General features: G+C 38.1%; 1 protein-coding gene across 2 annotated transcripts; it reads left to right on the top strand.

Annotated features, from left to right (window-relative positions):
• The first annotated feature begins 1,005 nt into the window (after window positions 1-1,005).
• MKNK2 (MAPK interacting serine/threonine kinase 2) lies at window positions 1,006-21,376 on the top strand. Of its 2 annotated transcripts, none has more exons than XM_075204706.1 (14): window positions 1,006-1,103; window positions 4,738-4,915; window positions 7,548-7,635; window positions 7,824-7,925; window positions 8,066-8,163; window positions 10,078-10,157; window positions 10,244-10,317; window positions 10,478-10,582; window positions 10,825-10,880; window positions 11,585-11,680; window positions 13,868-14,062; window positions 14,154-14,318; window positions 14,943-14,986; window positions 15,398-21,376. In XM_075204706.1, the coding sequence occupies exons 2-14, from the start codon at window positions 4,865-4,867 to the stop codon at window positions 15,642-15,644; spliced, it is 1,401 nt and encodes a 466-aa protein (XP_075060807.1). In that variant the 5' UTR covers window positions 1,006-1,103; window positions 4,738-4,864; the 3' UTR covers window positions 15,645-21,376. The 2 variants fall into 2 exon arrangements, with proteins under 2 accessions (XP_075060807.1, XP_075060806.1); XM_075204705.1 differs by having other exon boundaries at window positions 15,392-21,376.
• The last annotated feature ends 6,171 nt before the right edge of the window (window positions 21,377-27,547 follow it).

Genomic DNA, 27,547 nt, shown 5'->3' with positions numbered 1-27,547 from the left:
TAAAGCAGGCAGTTTTTTTCCAACAACAATACAGTGCTAAAAGGCAGGCACAAGATGTTGAGGGACCCTATGAATCGCATGAATAGACAAGGTAATAAGTCAACTTTTTGGATGATATACCTTCTGATATTCCATCAAAAACTGAACTTTCAGTTTTGAGTGGAATTATTATGCTTCATTTAGTTCAGAAAAATTGAATCAAACAAGCAAATGCGTTTGCGCAAAAGGGAAAGCCTGGAACAGAACCTTCTAGATAATACAAGCATAAAGGGTCAACAGTACATTTAGTTCCTGCAGGAAGAAAGTGTGCAGCCCTGTTCTGCTGCACATTAGGTGCTCTGTACAGCATCTCATATCTTGCACAACAGTTGCTGTAAAGTCAGACAAGGTCTAAAGGTTCAGGGATTACAGTATGGCATTACTACGTGTGTCTATATATTCTGGAGCCTGAGATGGCAAGTGAAATAGTGCAGAGGCCTCTGTAATACACAGTAACACTTTCATCATTTCATGCTTTAATAAGGTAGAACCCACAAAAGGACGCTTTAATTTTAACAAGTTACTACTTCTATCACCCCCAAAGAAAGAAAAAAATAAACTTGCTGCCAGGTTGCATCATGATATGCACTCCCCTGGATGTCACACACGGCCCTTTTGCCTTTTTTGCTACTTCACACTGACCCCAGAGAACTTTATCTCTGTTATACAATGTTACAGACGAACTTTCTCTGCACTGTTGTAAGCTGAAGGCAGTGTGATGCAATATGTTTTGATGTCAGGAAAAAGGAGGAGCTGCAGCTGCTAGGTTGGTTAAAACTGGTCTAGGAGCAGCAGCCAAACTGGGAGGCAGTAGCAGAAAGGGACAGTGATTAGCTGCACGTACAAAAGAGGCAGTCTACCTCATCATGTGAGCACTGAGTCCTCCCTGCCACCCTGTCAGCACCGAGCACTACATCCTCCATCATGTGAGCTCTGGGCACACCCCTTGAGGGAAATGATATAAGGCAGGCAGCTGTTAGGTTAGGTGTCAGCCCTCTCATGTAAACAGCAGTGGAAGTCTCAGAGGCTGCGAGCAGTGCCCCCTCCACTGCAGAGCCCTATAGGTATGTATGCTGGGGAGCACATGCTAGAGGGTGGCAAGAAGGGGCACAGATAGAGGCTGCAGAATGATTGCACGTCTATAATCTGGGGGCGATATGCCGCTCTGAAGAACTTCCAATGTACTTGGGGATGTTTATCGTTACAGGGACAGATCTCGATTCAATTCCTGTAAATAAAAAGCGAATGTCTGTAATATGCCGAGCTTGCATATCCTGGGTAGATGTAGATTTTAAGTGGGTGTATTTTCAATTTATGCAACGTATTTAATTGTGCATGGTTGTTCTAGGGCCATACGTACATTTTAAACAATATGCATTAAGTGTTGTATTGCATATGTGCATCATGTTACGACGTATCACCTAGTGCGCAGGAGCTAATTGATACATTTGTGAGCTTGTAATGCAGTTGAAATATGTGCAGCAGCATATGGGGCATTACCCTACATGATAGTGCTGTGGATTCCCCATATTCTGTATGGACACTCGGGTTGGCTGTGTGCCCGTGCTGGGCTGCGTGTTGCTGATATATCCCGTTCCTTTGTAGATGCAGCAAATGAGGTCATTTTATTGTGGCTGTTGACAGTGCTGTAGCTGAGGCTCCTCCCCTAATAATACCTGGGGATGATAAAATGGGCGACAAGTAAAGGGGTGTGCATCCAGCAATAGTGTGCATGGGACATGTAAACAGAATGAAGCGTTAACCCTGTCGCCTACCCCAGCTCTGGAAGCAAAATCCCTTTGTCTTGGTTTGCAGCTTCAAGGCTGTATATAGAGTCATGTACTCAGCCTCTCCGCTTGATCTAGGTTTTTGAAAATAGTGACCGCACGGTGTTTATTTTGTCAGTGTTTGAGATTGGGGCTCATATATTATGCCCATAGCAATGTTTGTCTGCAATAGTACTGAATTTTAATTTTTAATGCACTGTCCATTATTAACCCATTACTGTGAATTAAAACTAATATACAGGCCAAGAGAAAGTTCCAGAAAACTTTTGGATATTTTTTTGGGGGGTGGTTGTAACAAGATTATTAATTATGTTTGTAGAAAGTTATATATGTTATAGTAGCTTACATTATCAATTTTATAGACAATTTGTAGTGATTTACATTAAGTGTCAACCCAAAACAACAGATCAGAGGTGTTTTCAATGTAATCTTAGTATATGATAATTTGAAGTGGAGTAAAATCGGAATAAATATTGTAATGGAGAGTAATCTACCATTGTAACTGTCAAATTTTATGCTTTTTCCCCCCTCAAAAGTTGCTTATCACATGCTGCAGTATTTCTGTGAAAGTCTGTCCTACTTTTTTTTTATATCATAGACTAGAATCAATAAACTTTTTGTCAGTAGTTTGTTTTGTTTAAAAGATAAGATAATCAAATAAAAATAGTTCTATTACCATAAAATTGTCTTTATTCTCTATATAAATATTACATTATCACAGTTTGAGAGAGATCATCATGGCATGGTGTAAGTCCACGAATATTTGCCTATTTTGGGGTTAGAAAAAAAACCTCTTTCTGAACAAATATAAGTGAGATGTCCACTATAGATTGGCTTAAATTCCGCTCAGGTTTCACTCTTGGGACCTTAAATCTGTATTGTATAAATATGATCCAAATATGTGATCCATATTTTAATTTGGCTGTCAAATTTTATTAAATTCTTCTGTCACCCAAACAGGGATTTGACCTCTTGCAAATTTCATTTAATTAGTATTCATTAGCTCTGGCAATAGTAAGAGCATGCTATTAACTTACCATATTGTTGTAATGTGTATAATAACTTTAATGTAAGCAAAAATAGAGGGGCACAATATATTCTCTGGTTCTTCAGTCTGTCAGCCTTTCTAGTTCCTGAAGATATTATTATGCCTCATACCTACTGGTGTTATCTGCTTGAGATTGCTGTAGGTAATAGATTCCATATATTGCTCTTTTATGCGTTTACTGTGGGTAAGTGCATTGGGGAAGCCTACAGTGACCTCCAAAGACCTCAAAACACTAGTAACAAATGCACATTAAACATGCTGGACATGTGCCCCTCATGTATTTTTTTTTACTAGCTTTAAATAGCAAACTCGATGCCTTTTGGAGGCTTAGGTTTGAGAACGTTTACTATTTAGATAGCATTCACCTATGGATGAGTAGTCTCTAGAAAAATAAAAGAAGATTATGTTAAGTGTGCATATGCATACATCTGAAATTTGTTTTATTTTATGTAAGGAGAGTTCATAGGCATTTCAAAGTTGTTCATTCTGTTTGTTTTATTTTTTCAAAAAGCTTAGTTTTATTTCAGCATTAGTGGTTACTTATTTACTCAGCAAAATGTTTGATTAGCTTTATAGTCATGAGTTTCAGAATTTATCAAGTGCACTTTATCTTAATTGAGTCATTGTGCTTGTTGGAGGAAAATATTTTTGATAGTTGATATCAAACTTTAAATAAATAAAATTTTCACGTTAGGTTTATTGGCTCTGTCCCCTTCCACTCCTGGCTATGCAATGCTTCTGGCTGAAGCCTTTATAGAGAAGCAGTTTCCCCATCCACAGCCATCTCCATGTCCAGCCTCAAACAGCTGACTGACTCCATTGCCTGTCCCTCTAACACTCTTTTATGTGTATAAGGCTTGGGGTTATCAGTGCTTCAGTAGTCCTGCAGTGCTGATGCTTTGTTCCTTCCCAAATCCCAGTCTATAGACCAGAAAAGCGGTGGCCAGTAAAGGCTGTTTTTCCGGTAGGACTAATGATTTTAGCCACTCAGTCAAGAGAGTAGGGATCGGGGCGGGAGCATTTTGGAAAGGTCCATTTAAATAAAAATTATTTCACTGTAGGCTTAGTAACCCGTACAAAAGCAATTTCTTAAAATAGTGTTCTGTCAAACACAGATGCTAATCTGCATGTCTGCATTGCAGAGGTACCGCTAGTCGGGATAGAGCAATGAATGAGTTACAGTTTAGACCAGTGATAGGCAACAGATGGTCCCAGGGCTACATGAGGTCCTCCGAGTCGTCACCTGTGGCCCTCTGCTCCCTCCTGCTTTGTTTACTTGTTTGTTATAGATTGTAACACATGTTTAAAATGTCTGCTGATAAGTTACTACAGATAGGTGCAGCCCTTTTGAACGTTAGTTATTGCTATTGGGGGTTTAGAACATCCCCTCAATGTCAGAAGACTTTTCCCAATTCTAAATAACACGTGATGGTTCAGTAAACGTTGGCTCTATAAAGAGTAACTAATATACTGATGCAGTCACTGCTATGCTGTGTAATCTAGAGCCATCTTATTCTGATTATACCCATGAATGCAGTTTAGCAAATTGTTTCAGATACTATTTGTGACGGCCAATCTAGGAGTTCTATTTCTTAAGCTGAGCGAGCATTGCAGAAATTGGGTTCTCTACAGAGACTTAACTAATATTCAGGAAAATGCAATTCACTAAAAATTAGAAATTTTACGGACACAGGAGGCACACATTTTTTTCATTTATATTCAATAAGGCCACAAAATGTGTGTCTCCACATATGAATATTGCTTTCTTGTTGATAACGAAAATCAGGAATTCTACATTTGTTTCAGTGGCAATAGCAGTGTTTATCTAGGTCACTTACTTAAATCCATCATTCTCTTTCACAGGGTCTCTTTCCAGCCATCTGGGATCTTCACTGCACCAAATTATTTTTTCTTTATTCAGTCTCCCCTAAATTGTCAGCTGACGATATTCTACTGTTAGTATTAAATTTTGGAATTCTTTTTGACAAAAATGGTACAGAAAAAAACCCCTGAGATGAAAGGCTTTCATCGATCCTTTAAGGTGAGTTGAGGTGGATGGTCTTTATTGAAATGTATACGTCAGAAAGGCAACTGGTAGATGGCCTGACATTCGTTTTTAGCTCTCCTGGAAACCCATCTTATTCTATTGCCATTAAAGTTTCATTTTAAGACGTTACATGAAAATGGTCTAAACAACATGTTTTTCTTCTGTTTGACACATTAAGTATGTTATGTTATACTGGTGACTTTGCTTTTGTTGTGGGCTATTGAGCACAGCAGTATTTGCCTGTATTTTGTCTTTGTAAATATAGGTATATAAAGAGAATACTGCTTAACAGCATGTGGTTTGGTGGGATTAAAGTCATATAAATATATGCACAGTGTATAGCTCAGTAAATAAAATAGTTGCAAAAAGTGTGTACAGTAATGTGTGAACTGCTAACAATATAATGAAAATAAATAGTTACATGCACTTTTGTGTTCATTTTTATATGCATTATTAGAAAGGGTAGAAAAGCAGCTTTGTATGATTCCCCCCCCAAGGATTTGTATTGTAACATCTATAGCACACCATAGACTATGTTCATCTTATACAAACAGTTTTAAGAACATTACTTGGCCCGCCAAAGACACTCCGTTGTAATGTAACATTGCAGATGCAAGGACATATTTGTGATGTTGAGGTTCCGTGTACCTGAAAATGTGTGCAAATGAAATCCAACCCATCTGCTCTAAACCATAACTTTTTAAGGTTATCTATACTATTTCAAATGGTCAAATGTACTATTGTACTAATACATTTTGTCCTACAAATTATTAGTTATTGGGTAAAGAAAAAGGCAAAACAAAAAAAATACATTGTTATGTTGTCATGGTATAATAGAAAGAACTAAGTTAAAAGCAAACGTTTGTTTTTCATTTTTGTAATGTGTACAAGCATTTTTTTTTTTTTTTTTTTTTTTATCAAACTGTAAACAACACTTTACTTATAGAGTAACCTTTTGGACATAGTACCCAATTTTTAAATTTAGTTATTTAGTGCCAGTTCTATAAAAACTACTTATTTGTCATGAATCTATAACAACCTACTTTTAACTCCTGGGGGTAAATGTATGAACATGCGGGTTCTTCAACACCCGCGTGTTCGGCGATTAAATTTCAAGCGGCGCTGCATTGTAAAGAGAAACTTCCCTTTACAATGCAGCGCCGCTTGAAATTTAATCGCCGAACATGCGGGTGTTGAAGAACCCGCATGTTCATACATTTACCCCCTGGCATACATTTCAACTTGCATGACATTAAATGTTAAAATAGCTGAATGTCATTCTTAAGAAATAAAAACTCTAACGGCGTTATTAGAAATATTGTTTTGAATGGTTATGATATATTTAGCCATATATAAGTAAATCAGAATATTGTTTAGCAGGATGATCTTAAAGCAGATTCTATGAAAAGGATCCTTAAGTGAAAAAAGTGTTTATAGCCTGCAAAATCCCCAGTGGCCACCTCCGTTGTATGTTTGAGGCTGCATTTAGTCACGTCCTATCAGTGACGTCTGTCTTTGCCTACCTCCCCTTTTTAAAATAAAACTTGTTGCCAGGCAGACTGTGGGGAGGAGGAGTTATAGGCAGATATAGGCAGAGGAAGTTTGTAATACTTGTCCAAGACTTGTCTCGACTCAGAACTGTGTAACAATCTTTTTTTTTTTTTTTTGTTTTTTTTGTTTGGTAGTCTGTAAATTTGTTATTTAGTTTTGTTACCAAAACAGATATGAATTTGTTGGAATGTAAAAATAAAGTCACATCAGGGTTTTATTCAATAAATATGCCAGTGATAACCCAACATTAATTTTGTGTTAAATAGCCCCTTGTTCTGCAGTATTCTCCTCAGCACCTATTTCCTGGATGCTCCACCTGGCTGTTTTTACTTGCCACTCAGCTGTTGGAGCCCAACAGAGACCTGTTATAAAAGAATAAACCATTGTTTTATCCTATTATAACAGGCACTATGTCAGCACTATAGCCAGTAATGTGTGTTAGACCACTGATCACCCGTTTAATCAGTCCTGGCAGGTGTGAGCAATAACCTCCAACATTTTTCAATATTGCAAAATTATTTCAACTGCCCCGACCCGGCTACTACCTACTGCCATCTGGCTGTCAAAATTGTCTGGGGAGAAGACTGTGTTGTCTTCACTTATATTTACACTAAACCTTAGAGCTGTTTTTCTGGCAAAAATCCTTCTCGCTGGAGAGGAGAACATGGAAATCCCTCTTGTATAACATAGACAAGGATAGATCTATTTTTGTACAGCTGTGTATAGAGATGATTATTTTTATGCACAGAGCTTTATTGGAAGGATCAGCATAATTTGGAAACATGTGCAGATAACTTGTTAGTATGTTATGGGAGTTAGGCTAATAAGGATAATGTATATAAAAACATTATACAAAATACTTTTTTACAGTGTTTAAAAATAATTTTAGATGCTGATAACCTGCATGAAATGTAGTATCTGTATTTTTCTTTAATCAAAATAAGATAATGGACCTGCATTCTAGTGTTTTCTTTGTATTGCAGTAACAATGAGAACTAGAAAGGCTTTCCTTTTTTTTTGTTTCTTCCTTTCCTTTTTTTTGTACTTAACAGTTATTTCTCTCGCTTTGTTTTAGGGTCAAAACCCTTTTGAGATGGTAAATTACGGAGTACAGTCCAGAAACATGGAGTCTGTGTTCAATTTCGACTGCCCCTCACGCCCTGGTAAATACTATAAGCCATAGGATAAGGAGCTACTACACTAGTGGGGAACTCATTTAGCAGTCAGGATGTTACAAGGCCTTGGTTCCTGGGATGATGAAGCTAGTTTTGTCATTAGGCTCTAGATATAAAAGGCACAGAGACTTAGTTTGATTCATGAGTACTTCTTTTGTTTGCCATTTTCCCCAAAGACATGCCTTCTAGTGCTCCCATTGATATTCCCGATGCCAAGAAAAGAACAAAGAAGAAAAAACGATGCAGGGCAACAGACAGTTTCACTGGACGGTTTGAAGGTCAGTATTCCTGATGTGTTTCTGACAAGTAGTTCACAATTTGTGTCATATTGTATCCTCTAAAGCACTTTGTTGTTCAGTCTCTTATATAGCTCACTGTGCATTGCAATAATTCGAGTTTCTATGTATGATCTCTATAGACATGTACCATCTGCAGGATGAGGTTCTTGGGGAAGGAGCCTATGCCAGAGTCCAGAGCTGCATTAACCTGATCACCAATAAGGAATATGCAGTGAAGGTGAGACCTTGGGTTATGAAGTTCATTCCTTTCACTTTACATTTCACAATTTCTAAACCCGCCTTGCTATTCTTCCTGACTAATACATACACGTACAATCTTTCTGTAATTAAATTAGAACACCACCTAAAGAATTGTTAGGTAGACAGCATGAGGAAGGAACTTTGTAAATAATTGAAACCGTTGCGTGTAAGAGAAAATCCAGGACCACATGCAGCTCATGACACCAGATCACTTTACCATCCATGGTCATCTTTCTAGTGATTCTGTGCATTCACATAGTCTACTGTGTGAAACTCGGTCAATATTTGGACAGTGTTGTCTTCTCCATAGTTTGACTAGCAGCTATAGGGTGACCTTGATTTCATGCTGGTTCTCTATTGTCATGTTTTTCATTATACTGGTCCTTTAACCTCTTCAGTGCTAAGGACAGATGGAACTCGCCCTTAGCATATACTTTTAAAAGTACTAAGGATAAGTTGCATTCATCCTTTGCACTGCAGGATTTAAAAGTCCCCCGCTGCTGTTTACTGCCAGACTTCATCAAGCCAGGGGGCATGTTGACAACATCAAGCCCCTCACCTCTCCCTATCCCCTCCAATCCTGGAATTCACAGATTTAGGTATACTCTTGCTTGAAAGTCTTTCTAATGATGTGGCCCCTGAGAAGTTATTCTCTGGCATTCATGTGCGATTACCAGAGAACAACCCCTACACTACAGAAACTCAATTGATGCATTATATCTAAACATAATCTATCCATATTATTCTTACACATTTTATGCATTTAATTCAAGACTGCACAAAACAAATACAAATATAAAAAATGCACTTTCGTTTTTTAAGTGCAGATTTTATTTTGAAAACTTATACGTAGAATCCTGCTTTTTGCTGTTTTGAAAAGATGGCTTGATGGTAAGAGGCACAAAGTATGTTTTATGGTGTTTACAAAAAATACACATTTGCTTTGATTAGAGTTCAAGAAGAAAATGAAACCCTTTTATTTGCCATGTTGGATCGTTTTTTTTTTTGGTTTTGTTTTTCCTGCCGTGACTCAGTGGCGGATCCGGGGGGGGGGGGGCGATCGGCCGGCGGCTGCACAGTATGTGCAGGTCCGCTCGGCAGTGACAGTGTGCTGCCCGGCTGCTCTGATTGTGTTTTAAACTCAATCAGAGCAGCGGGGCAGCACACTTGCACTGCCGAGCTGACCTGCACATACTGTGCAGCCGCCGGCAGCATTAGACATCAGAAAGGGGGCAGAGCCTAAATCCCCCCCCCCCCAAATCGCCCCTGGTAAAGTTATTGTCTAGATCCGCTCCTACCGTGACTGTATTTAAAAGCAAACTAATGGTACTGATCTTCACGTTGGAATCTGAGCAGCCCAAAAGTAAGGGGGTGAGAAAAGCCTAACTGGTCAAAGGGTTAAAATGACAACCTATGCCCAAGTGCAATTAAGTCCACAATGGATTGGTTGCTCATATGGTCCAGCCAGCCTGGGTTACCACTTTTGTTTTATTTTTTTTTTATTTATTTATTCTTTTGTATATGAAGTTTTTAATGTTAACTCTTCATTGTCCTGACGAACAGTGAATTTGCTATTGAATTATGTATTTCCTACACTCAATAATGTATTCTAACAGTCTGTGTGAACATTGATTTCATATCCTTGTATTGGTTACAGCAGCTCTGACAAAATGAGGATAAATATAATGGGCATAGCTAAGACTTTACAACAATCAAACTTGCACTAACTCGCTTTGGTCCCTAAATAGAATTCTGTCCTTGGTTTAATTAGAAAGCATTTATTTTGTGTTTTTTTTCTTAAGATTTGTTAGATCATTGTTTCTTATTATTGTTATTTGTTATTGTTTTTTTATTTTCTGCAATTTTGTTTTAACAATGAAATCTATTTCAGATTATTGAAAAGCGGCCTGGTCATAGCCGAAACAGAGTTTTCAGGGAAGTGGAAATGTTATATCAATGTCAGGGCCACAGGTGAGTGTGTAGATTACACGTTTATGATTTGTCTACTATTTAAACGAGTGACCTAAAGTTTATAACACATGTTTTGTCTGTCACAGCAATGTACTAGAGCTAATAGAGTTCTTTGAGGAAGAAGAAAAATTCTACTTGGTGTTTGAGAAGATGTGTGGTGGTGAGTGTTATATACCCAATTCTTTCTCATGTTCAACAAAATCTCTGCAGTCTTTTGTTCAAGAAAATGAAAAACATTTTCTTTATTTGTGATTTGTAGAGAAGGGGTGGGAAAATTATTGTACATCAAAAGATTTAACCATTTGCGTTGTCGCTCACAGGTTCCATACTTAATCACATTCACCGGCGCAGACACTTCAATGAGAGAGAAGCCAGCTTTGTGGTGCGAGATATTGCTGGTGCTCTGAACTATTTGCACAATAAAGGTATGTTGAAAACACTGCTGTGCCAAAATGTCTATGAAGTGTGAAATGGTCAACATAACTGGCCACTTCCAATAGCATTGTCATTGTCAAATTTTATTTGCAAAATACTGGACTGGCTTGTGCTCTTTATGGGAAGTGGGTATCCTAAATTGAGGATCGCCATCATTCTACTTGTGTGATGTAATACTCCAGTAAAATTGCCTTCTAAATTGAATTTAAACATGTTATTTGTATTTCTGTAGGTATAGCACATCGAGATTTGAAACCTGAAAACATTCTCTGTGAAAGTCCGCATCAGGTGAGTGTGTGTGGGGAAAATGAATTGCACCTAAATAAGAACTAAAGCCTGGGTCTCCATTAGAATAAACCTCTCCCTGCTACAAAAAGCAGTCCTTGGCTCCCACCCTCATCACACCCTGCCCTAGTCTGAGACCTCATACTGTGAGCAGTTATTCAACATGATCACTGAAGTGTCAGGAATTCTGCTGCCTTTCTCAGCAGTGCATCTGACCTATTGAGTTTCAGACAACGGACTAACCCCTCTGTTTTCTTTCTCATAGAAGAGGAAGAGGAGTTTTTAGGGTCAGTGACGAGTTAATGATAATAAACTTTTATTTATTTGATAACATATTCTGCAGTGATGTACAATCGGGGGAAACAAATTAGTGCTACCATTAAAGAGATCAGTAGGCTGTGATCACTTGGGCTTACAATCTAAAGGGTACGAGTTCTTCTTTAATGTTGATCTGAGAGTTTATTTTGGCTTAACCTATTTGAAAAAAATAGTGAATTGCATTAATTGTTAGAAATTAATGCAATTAATTTGGTTGGTAGAAAATGATAACGATGCTGAGGACTCGCTGTTAGAAATAAAAGTAGACATACAGAATAAGCATATATGTAGATTGTGAATATTTTGGTAAAAGGCAAAGGTAGAATACTCTTTTATACATGTATTTAATGCATGTGTTAATAAAAAAAATCCTTTTTATTGTATACTAGGTATCGCCAGTGAAGATCTGTGACTTTGACCTCGGCAGTGGGATCAAACTGAACAGTGATTGCTCACCCATATCCACCCCAGAACTTTTAACTCCGGTGAGAAAACAGGCATATATATTTGCACTATGAACCAAAAACAAAAAGAAATGGCCCAGGTGCACAATACTCTCTATTATTTGAAAAGATTGGGAATAGAGAGATGTACATAAAACTTAACTTTTATTAATACAAACAAAAAAAGCGAAATAAATCCGACTATCCTCATTAAAAACAAATGTGTGTGTTTAAAATCCACTGATAGAGTGGTTCTGCCTCTTGTTGTAATTATAAGGGATTAGTCCTAGGTAGTATAGTGGGGGATTGCTAATATAATATGGTAGTGCTGCATGAAGGATTGTCTATCTATACACTATTGTAAATAGATCCCGGTATAATAACCACTTTAAATGCAGCAAGTTGCAGCTATAAATAGGTAGGTATAGGCAAGTTCTACTAGAAAAAAAGCCTTCTATTAAAATAAAGCACCGTGTCTTGCTAACTACCTAGCTATTGCTCCTTCTCACTTTGGATCTAATGGAGCGGTATGCGGCAATGGTCCCTAGCGTGTATTGCTAGCTACCTAACTATTGCTCCTTCTAACTTGGAATATATTGGAGCAGTATAGGACAACAATCCCTACAATGTGAAGAGACAAGAACTCAATCAGTGGAACGCCGACGCGCGTTTTGCTATGTGTGCTTAGTCGTGGCAACTACTTTTTCTCTAGTAGAACTTGCCTATACCTACCTATTTATAGCTGCAACTTGCTGCATTTAAAGTGGTTATTATACCGGGATCTATTTACAATAGTGTATAGATAGACAATCCTTCATGCAGCACTACCATATTATATTAGCAATCCCCCACTATACTACCTAGGACTAATCCCTTATAATTACAACAAGAGGCAGAACCACTCTATCAGTGGATTTTAAACACACACATTTGTTTTTAATGAGGATAGTCGGATTTATTTCGCTTTTTTTGTTTGTATTAATAAAAGTTAAGTTTTATGTACATCTCTCTATTCCCAATCTTTTCAAATAATAGAGAGTATTGTGCACCTGGGCCATTTCTTTTTGTTTTTGGTTCATATTATCTATTGATGGTTGGTGCACCCTCTGTACCTATAGGAAATAAAGATCATCCTTCATGGTAATAAGTGAGGAGTTACTCTTGTTTACTGGTGCGACATAACCCTCTTTTTTTTCCCCTTATCTTTATATATATATTTGCACTGACAACATTGAAGCCGCTGTTTATACACCTGGATAGTTTGAGCATTCATATTTAAAGATATTTTCAAACTAATGGGCGTACAAGTAGAATATAGTTTTTGGGCTCTGTAGGTTTTGGCATATTAATCTTTACTTCTGTGTGGGGCACATCTTGGATTGGATGAATACAGCACTCGTCCTCTCTGCATCTTATCTTTTTGGAGGTGTTAGGTCCCAGCTCTATTTGTTCCTGCTTCACTAGTTATAGTGAAGGTCGGGCAGATACTAATCATGTAAATTTGGGGGTCAGGACCTTCACCAAATAAGTCTAGTGGAAATTAAAAAAAATAGTGTGTATGAGGTAGTTTGTAGAAAATTAGTAGCATGGAAAGTATCTTCCTACATGAGAGGAATGGTTTTGTCATTCAGCATGGGCAAGTCGGTCAGAATGACTCATACACTAATTGATGGACCTGTTCTCATGTGAGCTGATCCTGAAACTCTACACTCCTGGAGAGTCAGAAGACTGACTTGGCTCTAACAGCTTTTATGTAGCGAGCTGGAAACTAAATGCTGTGCTGGGCTTCCTGGAATCTTTTTTTTTTTTTTTTTCTCCACATATACACCCCACATATTTTGTTAATCTGTTTCTACCCTTGACCTCTCTGGTTTTCCCCAACCTATTCTATAAGTGTGTATCCACTTTCTGCCAAGAGCTTCATTCTCCCTCATTTGTACCTCTTCCTCCCTGCCAATTCTCAGAAAGCAAAACGTCCCTTGGCATTTGCCCAGAGGCTGGAGAGTAAACACCAGTGTCCGAAAGTGACCCTGTTAGAAGGCTATAACCCCTTGTCTGCTACTACATTGCATTACATTGATGTTAGATAAGAGTTGAAACGTAACGGATACTATTTACCCAGTAGCAGTAAAAAGCATGATTTCTAGGTCTACCTTTTTAGCTCCCTTCTGTTTGCTACTATTTTGGAATAAAAGCAGCATAAATAATGTTTTACATCTGTCCCTACAGTGTGGTTCTGCAGAGTATATGGCGCCTGAAGTGGTCGAAGCATTTAATGAGGAAGCCTCTATATATGACAAACGATGCGATTTGTGGAGCCTTGGGGTGATCTTGTACATTATGTTGAGTGGCTATCCACCATTTGTGGGGCATTGTGGAAGTGACTGTGGCTGGGATAGAGGAGAGGCCTGCCCAGCTTGCCAGGTAAATTTGACCACACTCCTATTGTCTACTTTTCTGCCAGAATCGCCTTTTTTTTCCCCCCCTATTAACTTTCTTTTAACTATCTCAACAGAACATGTTGTTTGTGAGTATTCAGGAAGGTAAATATGAGTTTCCAGATAAAGACTGGGCTCACATATCTTCTGGAGCCAAAGATCTCATCTCCAAATTGCTGCTTCGAGATGCGAAGAAGAGACTGAGTGCAGCACAAGTTTTACAACACCCATGGGTACAAGGGGTAAGTCATGAACATCTTGTGCTCAGGACAGTGGGTTAGTGACAGGGGTGTACAGGGCAGAAAAAATAGTGATTTCCAGCACTGAATATGAATCCAGTAATACTTTTAATAATGTTTTGCTAATTCTCAACTCACCAAGTCAAATACAAAACATTATATATATATATATATATATATATATATATATATATATATATATATATATATATATATATATATATATATATATATATATAAATGTGGCAGAGCCATAAAAAAAATCCTGAGCCCTGATGATGGTGGTCTCTAGGACACATGCCCTCTCTGCTCTATTTGGCCCCTGCTTATGTTTCTTGATTCTCTTAGCTGTTTATTTAATGTACAGCCAGACATCTTCTAACTTGACCTGCATTTTACAATGTTCTGTGAAAGTGAAGAGCTTTGAACGGCTACTGAAGTGGCTCATACCAGCCATTATGTCTATACACAACTTGTTTTGTAGAGCAGATAATCTCCTTTTTATTGCATGTGAATAGATTATACAATGGATGCTCAATTGCATGTTTCTGAAACAGAAAATGTTTGATTTGTGTCTTAATTAGACTTTCCCATTGTATATTTTGACCATTCTACTTTTCCTTGCAGTGTGCACCAGAAAATACACTCCCAACTCCGATTATCCTCCAAAGGTGAGTAATAGCTGCATTTTATCAGTATTTTTATGAAACACAATACATTTCTAATTGAACATTCAGACAGGAAACATCCTTGTCTTTTATTAGTGTTCCACTGCCATTACTAAATAACTACTTAAATCACTAATTCATGGCAATCCTAGGAGGGACTGACATATTGAGGCTTAATTAATAGCATGGTACAAAGAGCAATAATGTACTGTAACCCATAGCAAACAATGAGATTCCAGCTTTCATTGTTCTGACTACACTAAACAGCTAAAAGGTAGTTACTTAAATGTGCTGCATTATGTCATTATCTTAAGCTCTCTGTTAGTAAACAACAAAATATGTGAATTTTTATGGACAATGTACTTGGCATATGAATTGAAGTCTGACCTTGTGTACATTTTCTGTCAGGAACAGTAGTGCCAAAGATCTAACATCATTTGCCGCTGAAGCTATTGCAATGAACCGCCAGCTGATGGAGCGAGAAGAAGAAGAACAAGGAGCAGACTCTTCTGCCTCATGCCCCATCGTGGTAAAAGCTACCTCTTGCTCCATGCAACTCTCCCCTCCTTCTGAATCCAAGCTGGCCAAGAGGAGGCAGCAGGGAAGCAAAGGGGGTGTCTCACCTCCTAGCCTAGCACCCCTCCTTATTGTCAGTGACTGAATGCATGTCCAGTGATTCATTTACTTTTGACAAGTATACAACTAAGCATCTGATACTGATTAGCTTCTCAGAAGGAGTGTTTTTCTCTGATCCTCTTGTTGCCCAGCAATGGGACATTAATAGAAAAGAGGATTGAGTAGGTAAATGCAATTTCACATTCTTTGGGAATGGTTTATTAATATTGAAATGTTTGAGAGGTGCACTCATTTCAAAGAGCTTTAAGCACTAGAACCTTTTTAGATTTTCATTGCCTCCACATCTATCTTTTGCTATCAAAGGTGTATGCATCTTAATAATTTGCAATGGACAGCCATAGTACCTTTGGCAGAGGAAAAAGCTAAATGTTAACTGTGGCAATGGCACTTTTAGGGGGCGATTCAATTAGATGTGAGTTTCCTCACTCTTTGTTCTTTTGTGTTAAGTGTGCAGAGAGTAATTCAAGGGCAAGCCCTGCGGTGATAATCGCGTCTGACAATAGGGCTTAATTCGCTAATTTTTCTTGTACCCCTAGGGGACAGCTCGAATCTAATTAAATCATCCCCTTACTGTTTTAAATTTTGGGAAAAATAAGGGGCAATAATACCTTAAAACATGTTATATACATATCAAGTTCATGTACTAAGAGCTGGTGTTGGTCAACCTAACATTTAAGCAGGTGCATGATTTTCAAATGTATATGGGTGTAGTTACATTTATGGGTGATATTTTTGTGAAAAGGAGAAATCCTATTGTTTAAAGGCACTCTAACCTAAAAAAAAAATCATTGTTAATTGTCTAGTACAGGGAAATGTATATGCTATGCATTGCTTTTTACATATCTTTGTACAGGCTACGAAAAAAATGTTAGAGGAATGTATCCAGTTTCCCTTAAGCCTGATATTTTATTTTTAGTCTGTGTGGACTTGGCCACAGCCCCAACAACATCAGCTACACTGCTCTCAGTAGGCCATGCCCCCCAAATCTGTATGGAGAGGATTTGGGGACAAAATAAAGAGACAGGGAGGGGGGGGGGGGGGGGGGGGGAATTGTCGTTCACTTTGAAAGCTGAAGTCTGCAAGCAAGTAGACTAGGTAACACCTTTTAGGCAACGTCTTGCAACTGGTATATTCCAAATAAATCCTTTATATTTGCATTAGATTGTTATAAAGGAATTAAAAACATGGGGTGATTGTGCTTTTAAAATATTACATTTCTAACGAGTGGTGCCCACTCTATCCTCAAGTTTTTGGAAAGTTGGAGTGTGGCCCTGAACACATTTTTGTTTTTCTATATACTGCAGAGCACCATTGCCCCCTGTGCCCTGGACATACAGTGACGTTAGAGAAACAGGTCGCATTGATTTATCCGAATGATTTCATATATTTTGTGCATATATAGACAAATTTCCCATACATACAGTACTGTGTATACAAGTAAATAATCTGTATATGTGTGAGTTTGAGTGTGTATGTGTGTGAGAATGCTTGTGAGTGTGTATGTGTAATCTGTGTATGTATTTTTTTTGTTTCTTTCCTTTTTCCCCTCATATCAAAAGAAGGAAAAGGAATCAAGACTTTGGAAACCCTTTTAAAGAAGAAAGTCATCTACTGTAAGATTAGATAGTTACACCCCCTTCCAACTAGCACATTGGTGGGGACAATGTACCCTCTTCCTCTGCAGCAGTCATTTCTCCTGCAACATGACTCTTGTGTTGAGAGCACCAATTGGCTGTGGAGTGATTTTACATTCTAATCTTGTTGAGTGAAGCTCTTCTTTAAGTGAAATATTTACCAAAGATAAACTGTAGTATTCTGTATCCCAGGACTGTTATCCTGAGTTATCAACTGTGAATAAGTCTCCTCCTTTTGCTATTGAGACTTGGTAGGATTGAGGGTAGCAGGAAAGGGGAGTTTTTTGATAAAAGTTAAAATGTAGCATTGAATACGTTTTGGGGGGTTTTCTTTTAAAATGCAGCTACTGAAGATTTTTGGTGTTTACGCTCCTGTGAGCATATTGGCCAATCTAATTCACAAAATTGCTAGAGTCACATCAAAACTGCCTTAATTAAGTGTGGAATTGAAAATGTGTATGCTAACTAAAGTGTGCAAGGCTGCATCCTTTAAAAGTGTGTTATGTCTAACTTGGCTTATAATACTGATGTTATGGCACACAAAGGGGCTAATTCAATTGTTAGCGAGATCCCCGAAAAACGAGCGCTCGAAAAATATTAGCGTTAATACGGTAATTACTCGCTGAATTTCATCTCGCAGCTCCCTGAGCTGCGAGATGAAATTCAATGAGTAAACTACCGTATTAACGGTATTTACGCGCATATTACCGTATTAACGGTAATATTTTTCAAGCGCTCGTTTTTCCAGGGATCTCGCTAACAATTGAATACCCCCCAAAGTGTTTAGATAGCTGATTTGTGTAAATATTACTGAATTGGTAACTTAATGTGTGTGGGGAAAAAATGAAATATATACACCCACACAATGTTTTGAAGTATTAATAGGGTATGGTATTAGATTGTAGGGTGTCACAGTTTGCCCATGAATGAAGAGCCGTTCAGAACACTTTTATCTGATACAAAAACAGCTCCAGAACAGCCAGGTCTGGGAACGTGGGTACCGGTTAGACTCATTGCTAGTTGGCTGAGGTATGACATTGGATTGCTTACTGAGAGAAGGGAGTTCGTATTTTTTGGGACAAAAACATGTTCACTTCTGAAATGTAAAGAATTGGAACTATTTGTTTTGTAGAATTGTCTGTACAGTTTAGGAAAGGGCATGTTCTATTTGTACTTTGTAAAAGATGTATGAAGCCCTTTCTCTTGTTGAATAAAGCTGGCTACGCATATTGAGGGGAGCCTCATGACCAAATGACTGCAACCAGTCCACATTCAGCACACCCATGGATATCCAAATTGGACAGAACTGGGGCTAAATGTATGAAGCTCCCCTGCTAATTCTCCGATTTCTGGCGACTTGCAGAAATCGGAGCTTCATTCATTTACCCCTTGGTCTTTTTTGCAGTTGAGTGAAACAGAATCACATGGTACCCAATCTGTGAAAGCATACACATATAGCAATATTGGGCCACACTCCTCTAAACCAGACAATTTTACTAATTTTCCAAGTGTTTGGCCATCTTATCTGCCTCCATTAAATCGTGATTTGATTTTGAACAATAAACCCCAACCTGAGTTAGGAAAAAGGCAACCCCCCTTAAATGGTATTGGTTAAAAGCTTGAGATTACTGTGGCACTTACCTGCATCTCATTTCTTTTATCCTTCTCATGTACTGTTTTTTTGTAAAATGATTTGTCATAATATGATCCCTGGTAAAATTTAGTATTCGTTGGGGAGGATTCATTTAGTCCTTGTCACTTAGGCCGACTGCTCCCTGAGCAATAGTGCACTTTTGGAAGATAGTTGCCTCCCAGAGTTAAGTGGTTTATAAACAATGTCGGCATCCATGTGCAAAATACAGCAATAAGTGTATTTATCTATATTATTGTGCAGGGATTACCACTCACAGGGAAGTGGACGTTCATAATGTGAACAATTATCTTATTTCTTTGTTGTTGGCATTGGGAAAAGCTTCTTTTTTTTTTTTTTTTTTTAAAGAGTACTGATATTGAGGCTGCCATGTAAATGACTAGAAAAATAAGTGCCTTAGTGCAGATAGCAGGACTGCACAATTTACAGTTTGCCATATAATTTAAAGGAGTACAATGGGTCCAAATGAGGCACTTGTAGACCTTGTAGCTTAAGTCCTGTATAGGTGTGTACTTGTGCTTTGACATGGGAAGTATTAGGTGAGGTGTCTAATGCATAAATGTACATAGGCCTGAGCTTGCTATTCATGAATTATAGTATAACTTGTCTGCATTCTAAACCCCTCTCTTTATTCTTTGGCATTCTCCTGGTATTATGTATGTGTGTTTTTGCATGTATACATGTGTTTGCTGACAATTAAATTGGAATCCAAACATTCCATTAGCAACAGGTTTTACTGTGCATCCCATGCAGTCCTGATAAGTGTGTCATCCACTTTACATAACTCCCCAAATGTCTAGGGGATTGAAAAGTTAATTCCAAGATGCACATCTTCAATTTCTATTGGTCATTTTCTGATTGGTAAATCAAGATAACATTGTCTTATATTAAGAACACTTGAATCTTTATATTATTGACCTGGTTTTCATTTCACCTCCTATAAACTAGGGGTATGGATATGGGGAACTGTTCTGCAAAGGTGTTTTCTTGGAGGTGGGGGTTGTATCTTTTCTTTTTTTTTTTTTCCTGTAATCGAGAGGTATCTGAATTAAATCTCCTTTATATTTTTTCCCTAATCATAGGTCGAGAGATTTATTTCCCCATAGGTGTATGCAAATCTATAGATATCTTATGTAAAGAGGTCTATATCTAGAATGTGATATGTACGCACATATTTGAATAAAAGCAGACACATGGTAGTATTTTGTTACATCTTGTGTAGAACAATTAATTGACATTCATGTCACTCGTGCTTCAAAGAAAAATGGTCAATCATATAACAATTTGTTGTGGGACCTTAAATATAATTTTAATTGGCAAGGTTCCAAAATATATACATATTTTTTATGATCTTATTTTTTGTTTTGTTATGATGATTCTTCTCTTTATAATACTTTTATTTACAAACTAAGGGCCCTATTAACCCTTAATGGGTTTAGGCTGAAGCTCTCTAAAGATGGAGCAGTATCAGAACAAAACACTAAATAAAGTAACAACTGCATTTTTTAATTATATTTAGCTCTACACACATTTTAAAATATAATATTTGATCAGTTTGCCTTTTTATGTTGATATACTCAGGGCTCATACAAACGGCATATATGGTCCGTCAAACATTACGGAAGGTGTCCTTGTGTAGTGATTTCACTGTTAACCATAGAGATCAGTGATCTCTAATATGACAGCCATTTTAGCTGCAGTGCATAAAGCTCAGGCTGAACATTACCACAGGTGCAAAGTAAGCATCAATGTGTACATCTACCCTTTTAGACTAAAGTACTTTTATCTGGTCTCCCTCTGAGGAATTACGTGCAGAGGGTGCACGTAAAACAGAACAATCTTTGGGGGAGGGGTGTGTGTGTGGGTGGGGGGGGGGGCCTTCAGTTTATTTTCCAACTTGTATTTTTCTCTCCAACAATAGTTTACAGAACTGGTAATAAATGTAAGTTTCCACATGGGTGTATTAGATATATAGATATTGTCTATATACAAAAAAGTATACTTGCCAGTTTGCTGTAAAAAAAAAAAAACTTTTTAGAGAAGTGTAGTACAGGTGTTAATCTGATGGAACCCAAACATCTGTTGAAAGTGAGTGACTCTTTTTGGATTGTAAAAATATATTTGATTTAAAAAAAAAAAAAAAAAAGTAAGAAAAATGTTAACCTGTGTTACTCATTTAAACTGCCAAAGGCTTATGCACAACATTTGTTGCACTGTGGAATTGTGAATACCTTCAAGAAACAAGGGGTATTGATAGACAAATGAATTTTGTAAGTGATGGTAAAATGTGGTCAAGAATAATAAAAGAAATGAGTAATGAAAAAAAAATCTGGAAAAAAAGCACTTTATTGTATTTTAACTGATATTCTGATGCAGCTAAATTGAGGTTTTTGTTATCTCCAATTCCATCAGAAGTTTTGTATTTTTTTTGTAAGATCTGAATAAAATGTGTTGAAATTATGCAACTCATAACTTGTGTTCTGTCATGTTTGGTGAATATAACACTAAATAAGCATTATTTAATTTCAAAATTAATGTAAGATCGTGTTTATTTTTTAACTTATTTGTACTTTAGGGGCTAATTTATTTTGCCAGTCCCGTGATAGCTGCTCACCTTGCTGTACAGTGGTAGGTGTTGCTACTGAACATGTCATTTTGGAGCTCTCGGGCTTCTCTGATCATCTCTGTGACCTGGGCAGGGTACAAGTATTTCTCAGTTCCCAGAGCTGTCACAGAAATACTGCAATCACTCTGGGGGATGGGAGGGGAAAGTGTTTTGAAATGTGTAATTGGTGCCTCATGAAGGGAAACTATGCCAAACATATTTATAGATGAGACAATGAAGTGTATTATTACAAGGGATAATCTACACCCTGTGTCATGGTTTAAGGCTATTTGAATTAATGTAAAGCTCAAGCTCAAGGCCATCATCCTATGGGATTGGCTCGATGGGACACTGAACGCAGAGGGGACCTCTATTCTTTTAAAGCTTACAGCAAGGGTGTCCTTTCTTAGTGCTGACAATTAAGTGATCACACAAATTTTAACTTTTGAAACCATACTTAACTGAGTATTATCGCAGATTATTACTGTATTAATTTCATATAAGTATTGAACCAATATTGTTTACAGCAGGTTTTATTTTGTTAATCACATCGGGAGTGTGAACTCTTGAAGTACATGCATTTGATATGTTAAAGGCTATTTGGTCCAGTGCAGATACAGTTAAAATAAAGTAGAATTTAAACCCAAAATCAAATCGGTGCAATTAATGGATAGAAGGCTTTTTTTCCTGTTTTAACCAAATTGAGGGTGAAATACCACTTGTCTGATTATTTAATTTAGTTTTATTTTTATTTTTTTTCTGGAAAGTCAGGCTTTTAGTGTCACATCTGGTATTTAAAAATTTGGAAAGTGGATACAAGAAAAAACTATGAACAAATGAGTCTTGCTACTGTAATCCCTGCGAAACTTACTGCTGCACAATACCAAAAGGACACGGCTAAGAAGCTATGAAAGTCAGTTAATGACAATGACAAACAACAAAGTGCAAAAAGAACTAGCTACATAAATATGGAGTGCTAAAATTAAGAATGAAACGGGAAAACAAACTTGAAGCTTGTGGTACACAAAATGTCCCTCATCTTCTGGAGCACACAGTATTTTCCTGTACATAGAAGGCAGGCTAAAGCTGGGTACACACTATGGTGTTTTCAGCGAATTGTCTGGTCAATCACCCAATAAACAGCTGATATTGTATTAGTGTGTACACTTGGATGATGAACGATAGTCGTTTGAAAACACTGACTATATGCTTTGATTGTTCAGCAGAACTATAACTCTCGTTCAGCTATGGAATGATATCCTTACAATCCTGTAGTGTTTATGAATTTTGGATCTTCATAGAGTTTACAGAGTCACGATCTTTTCAGCCGACGGTTATCATCATCATCAACTTTTATTTATATAGCGCTCGCAAATTCCGTAGTGCTTTACAATTGGGAACTATCATTAATATTACAATACTGGGTAATACAGACAGAGAGGTAAGAGGGCCCTGCTCGCAAGCTTACAATCTGGGACAATGGAAGTTTGAAACACAAGGGCATGTGATACATCATATTGCACACTGGACCAGCTAGAATGCAAAGGTAAAAAGTATTGAGTGAGCTGTGTGATCAGTCACACAGCAATGTTGGTCTTGTGTTGGCTGTGTAGAGGGTGGCAATAGGGTAACTTAGGGAGATTAAGATTCTGATTGAGGAATATCATAAGCTAGTCTGAAGAAGTGGGTTTTCAGAGAACGTGTGAAGACTAGAGGAAGTCTTACTGTGTGAAAGAGGGAATTCCACAAAGTGGGTGCAGCCCAAAAAAAAGTCCTGTAACCGGGATTGGGAGGATGTGATGAGAGTGGAAGAGAGACACAGATCTTGTGCAGAACGGAGGTGTCGATTTGGGAGATATTTTTAGGACAAGTGAGGAGATGTATGTTGGTGCAATTTTGCTGATGGCCTTGTATGTTAGTAGAAGAATTTTATATTGGATTCGTTGAAATACAGGCAACCAATGTAGAGACTGGCATAGTGGCTCAGCAGAGGAAGAACGGTTTGCAAGGAAAATCAATCTAGCCGCTGCGTGCAAAATAGATTGTAGGGGTTCAAGTCTGATTTTGGGAAGACCAGTAAGAATTGCAATAGTCGATGCGGGAGATGAATGCATGAATTAAGGTTTTTGCAGTGTCCTGTATGAGATGTGTATATTCTGGAGATGTTTTTTAGATGTATGTAACATGATTTAGATATAGAGTTGATGTGGGGAATAAATAATAGATGTAAGTCAAGGATTACACCTAGACAGCAAGCTTGCGGGGTGGTATTTATGGTCATGTTATCAACAGAAATAGAAATGTCAGGCAGTAAGTTTCTGTTTTTGTGTGGGAATATTATTAATTCAGTTTTTGAAAGATTAAGTTTGTGTTGGAGAGAAGACATCCAAGATGAAATGGCAGAAAGACAGTCAGTAAAGCGAGACAACACAGATGGTGAAAGATCAGGAGAGGAAAGATAGATTTCTGTATCATAGAGGCGATACTGAAATCCAAAGTAGCTTATTAATTTTCCAAGAGAAGTGGCATAGATAGAGAATAGCAGAGGCCCTAGGACGGAGTCTTGTGGTACTCCAACTGATAAAGGAAGCAGAGCAGAGGTGGATCCAAAGAAATTAACGCTGAAAGAGCGATTAGGTAGGATGAGGACCAGGATAGGACCGTGCCTTCAAGACCTAGGGATTGTAGCATTTGTATGAGTGGTCAACAGTGTCAAGTGCAGCCGAGAGATCCAGGAGAATTGGAAGAGAGTAATGTTTTTTTCTTTTTGCCGTGATCAAATCATTGACAACCTTGGTCAGCGCAGTCTCTGGAGTGTTGAGAGCGAAAGCCTGACTGAAGAGAATCCAGTAGGTTGTTTGTTGTAAGAAAGTGTGTGAGGCGAGTGTAGGCAATTCTCTCGAGAAGCTTGGAGGGGCATGAGAGATGGGGCGGTAATTTGAGAGAGAGTTTAGGTCAGAATTTTGTTTTTTTAAAATAGGAGTAATGACTGCATGCTTGAATAGTGATGGAAAAGTACCAGTAGAAAGAGATTACAGATTTTAGTTAAAGGTGGAATGAGCACAGGAGACAGGGACCTACTAATTTGTGAGGGAATGGGATCAAGAGGACAGGAGGTAGAGTAGGAAGATGAGAAGAGAGTAGAAACTTCCTCTTCATTTGTGGGATTAAGAGAGAGTGTCAGAGGGTGCTGCAAAGGAATTGAGCCGATTGCTTGTCAAGGGAGATGACTTAATACAGACTTGAAATGGTATCAAGTATTAAAAAGGCGTTTGGGTTTAGAAGACTGAGCATAGATGAGAGATTGGAAGTATGTTTGTTTTGCAGTGTCCAGAGAATATTTGTAGGAGTGGTAGATACCAGTATATTTGATGAAATCATTAGAGGTACAAGATTTACACCAGTGACGTTCTGCTTTACGAAAGAGTTTTTGTAGAGTTCGTGTTACTTTAGTGTTCCACGGTTGGCAACGAAGTCTACGCAGAGTATGTAGTGTCGCTGGAGCCACTTGATCCAGAGCAGTTGCTAGGGTTTGGTGAAAATGGGGTACTGCCCGATCAGGGGAGTTAAATGTAGAAATTGGGGAGAGAAGGTGTTGGAGAGAGGTGGAAAACTGTTGAAGATCAATAGAGTTGATATTCCTGCAGTTGTGAGGAGGCTTGGAACAGTTTGACACTGGGCAGGGTAAAGAACTGGGGATGAGAGTAGCTAACAAGGTGATGATCTGAGAGGGCAAAAGAAGTGTTATGGAAATCAGAAACTGAGCATAGTCTAGTAAAAACATGTTCAAGACAGTGGCCATCCTGATGAGTAGTGGATTCAATCCACTGGGAGAGGTAAAGTGAGGATGTTAGAGAGAGAGTAGTTTGGAAGCAGCATTGAAATGTGGATTAGAAATAGGAATGTTGAAATCACCCATGATGATGGTGGGGATGTGAGAGGATAAGAAGTGAGGGAGCCATGCAGAGAAGTGTTCAAGAAACTGTTGGTGTGGTCCAGGGGGGCTGTTGAAGAATCTTCTCCTATAATATCATTCTCAAGCCATTTCATGCATTGTTCAAACTATCTCCCCTCCTTCCAGCCACATGGCAACATTAGCTATTTTGCATGTGTTTGTAAAACCCCACACACGGGTATCAAAGATGTTGTCTGAAACTGACCAGAGACCAAGGAGGGTGTTGGGGCACTAGGAGGGTCACTTGCTTTTTACTGTTGGACACATACACAGTGGGGAGAACCAGCAGGGGTGATGACATCATCACCCCTGGACACAAGAATCACCACACACGCTGCTGCTGGGGAGGCTGGGACCAGGAACACCCCCTTTCTCTTACTGCCTGCTGCCCCTGGACAACAAACATTACATTACACTACAGTAGGGCCACACTACACTACAGAAATTATATAGATACTCTACACTACAGAAAATACACATATTATACTACATTGTACTACACTAGGGACACACTATACTACAGAAAATATACATATTATACTGCACTACAGGAAAGATCTACAGAAAACCTACACTAAGCTACAGGAAAAGATTCTATACTACAAGAACGTTTCCTGCAGACTAAGAAGTGGATCCAGGATACAAGGATTCGATAAGTATCATTGATAATATATACATATAAAGCTATATGTGTATCTGTAATGTGGATTTAACTATATACATATGACTGTAGCTATTATCTGATATCTGTGATAGTTAAATAAATATTATAAATACTGATTCTTATCGAGGATAGATATGTAAAGCTAGGATAGTGTAAGGAATAACTGTGGTGAACCTAGGGTTAATTTTATAGTAATATACTATGTTATTTTGAACAACGTTATGATGTATGTGTGAACTGTGAATACAAGCTTTTCTGTGTTAACAGTAAAATACTTTGATTTAAATACTTACATATGTTGTAAGTATTAGTTATTTATAATGAATATATACTGTGAAGTACTGCTGAGATACAGTAGTTATTGGATAAATAATTCTGGGAAGCTTAAGTGTTATTTAGTGTGGTCAAAAGACTGAGTAAGACAACATTGTGTAAGAAAAAGTGCATAAAAGTGCGAGTTTTATAACAAATGTATCTGAGAACAGAATAAGAGGATAGCATGCGCATGTGAGGCGCTACCACAGGTCTTTTACAGGGGCTATAGATGACAGCAACACGCATAGAGAACGGGTTAAAATTCCTAACAGTATGTACTTCAAAATATGGGAACGTGAGTGATGGGACATTTGGGAGAACTGTGAACGTGCACTGTGGGGAGAGAAGTAGTCCAACCCCCCCCTCCTTGTCTGCCTCCTGGTGTGAGTGAATTGGAGACCACCTGTTATTGCTAGAAGGTTTAGGTAGTTTGAGAGGAAGAGATTATGTACGGAGATAAGTTTGTTACAAGCAGAGCGTGCATTCCAAAGGGCACATTTAAAGCAATTTGGTAGAGGGGAGACAGGTGATGCATTTGAGGTTTGCTGGATTCCTGTAGCGTTCAGATATATGACTGTGGGAGAAGTGAGGGGGACCTGGATTAGGCGATATATCACCAGCTAATAGAAGCAGGGAGAAAGGTAGGAAAGATTATTGTAAGATGTGTGTCCTTTTAGTTTTTGACGACATGGTGAAGCTGTTAAAGTTATTGAATTTAAATAGGAAAAGAGTTCATGAGTGTTAACTAGAGGTGAAGTAATGAAGGGGCAATATGGACAGAGGTGTTGCAGGATGGGTGAGGGATGACATAGTCCTAAAGATAATGCCATGAAGAGAGAGCAGGAAAAATATTTTGGCAAGCATTGGGATTCATGAGTAAAATAGCAAAAAATGAGGGAATTAAAAGAATTACCTAATTGTTATGATAGATGAAGAGCACAGATCAGAGGGTAACTCTTGTAAAATATGTATAGTGCGTATGCATGCCTGAGCATGCTGATCTGGAATTTTTTTTTCTATTCAGTCGTTCATGATAACACATTGGTCGGACAATTCTGTAGTGTGTAGCTAGCCTAAGTGTGACGTTTCTGTCATATGCCCGCC

Source organism: Mixophyes fleayi, chromosome 1 (genome assembly GCF_038048845.1).
Source record: "Mixophyes fleayi isolate aMixFle1 chromosome 1, aMixFle1.hap1, whole genome shotgun sequence".
Classification (NCBI taxonomy): domain Eukaryota; kingdom Metazoa; phylum Chordata; class Amphibia; order Anura; family Limnodynastidae; genus Mixophyes; species Mixophyes fleayi.
This window is presented reverse-complemented; position numbering and strand designations above follow the sequence as displayed.

Excerpts from the sequence above, each read along its gene's own strand:
- MKNK2 (XM_075204705.1), top strand. The coding sequence starts at position 4,865 with ATGGTACAGAAAAAAACCCCTGAGATGAAAGGCTTTCATCGATCCTTT. Across the intron at positions 8,164-10,077 it reads ATAAGGAATATGCAGTGAAG|ATTATTGAAAAGCGGCCTGG; the intron begins GTGAGACCTTGG and ends AATCTATTTCAG. Across the intron at positions 10,318-10,477 it reads GTTTGAGAAGATGTGTGGTG|GTTCCATACTTAATCACATT; the intron begins GTGAGTGTTATA and ends TGTCGCTCACAG.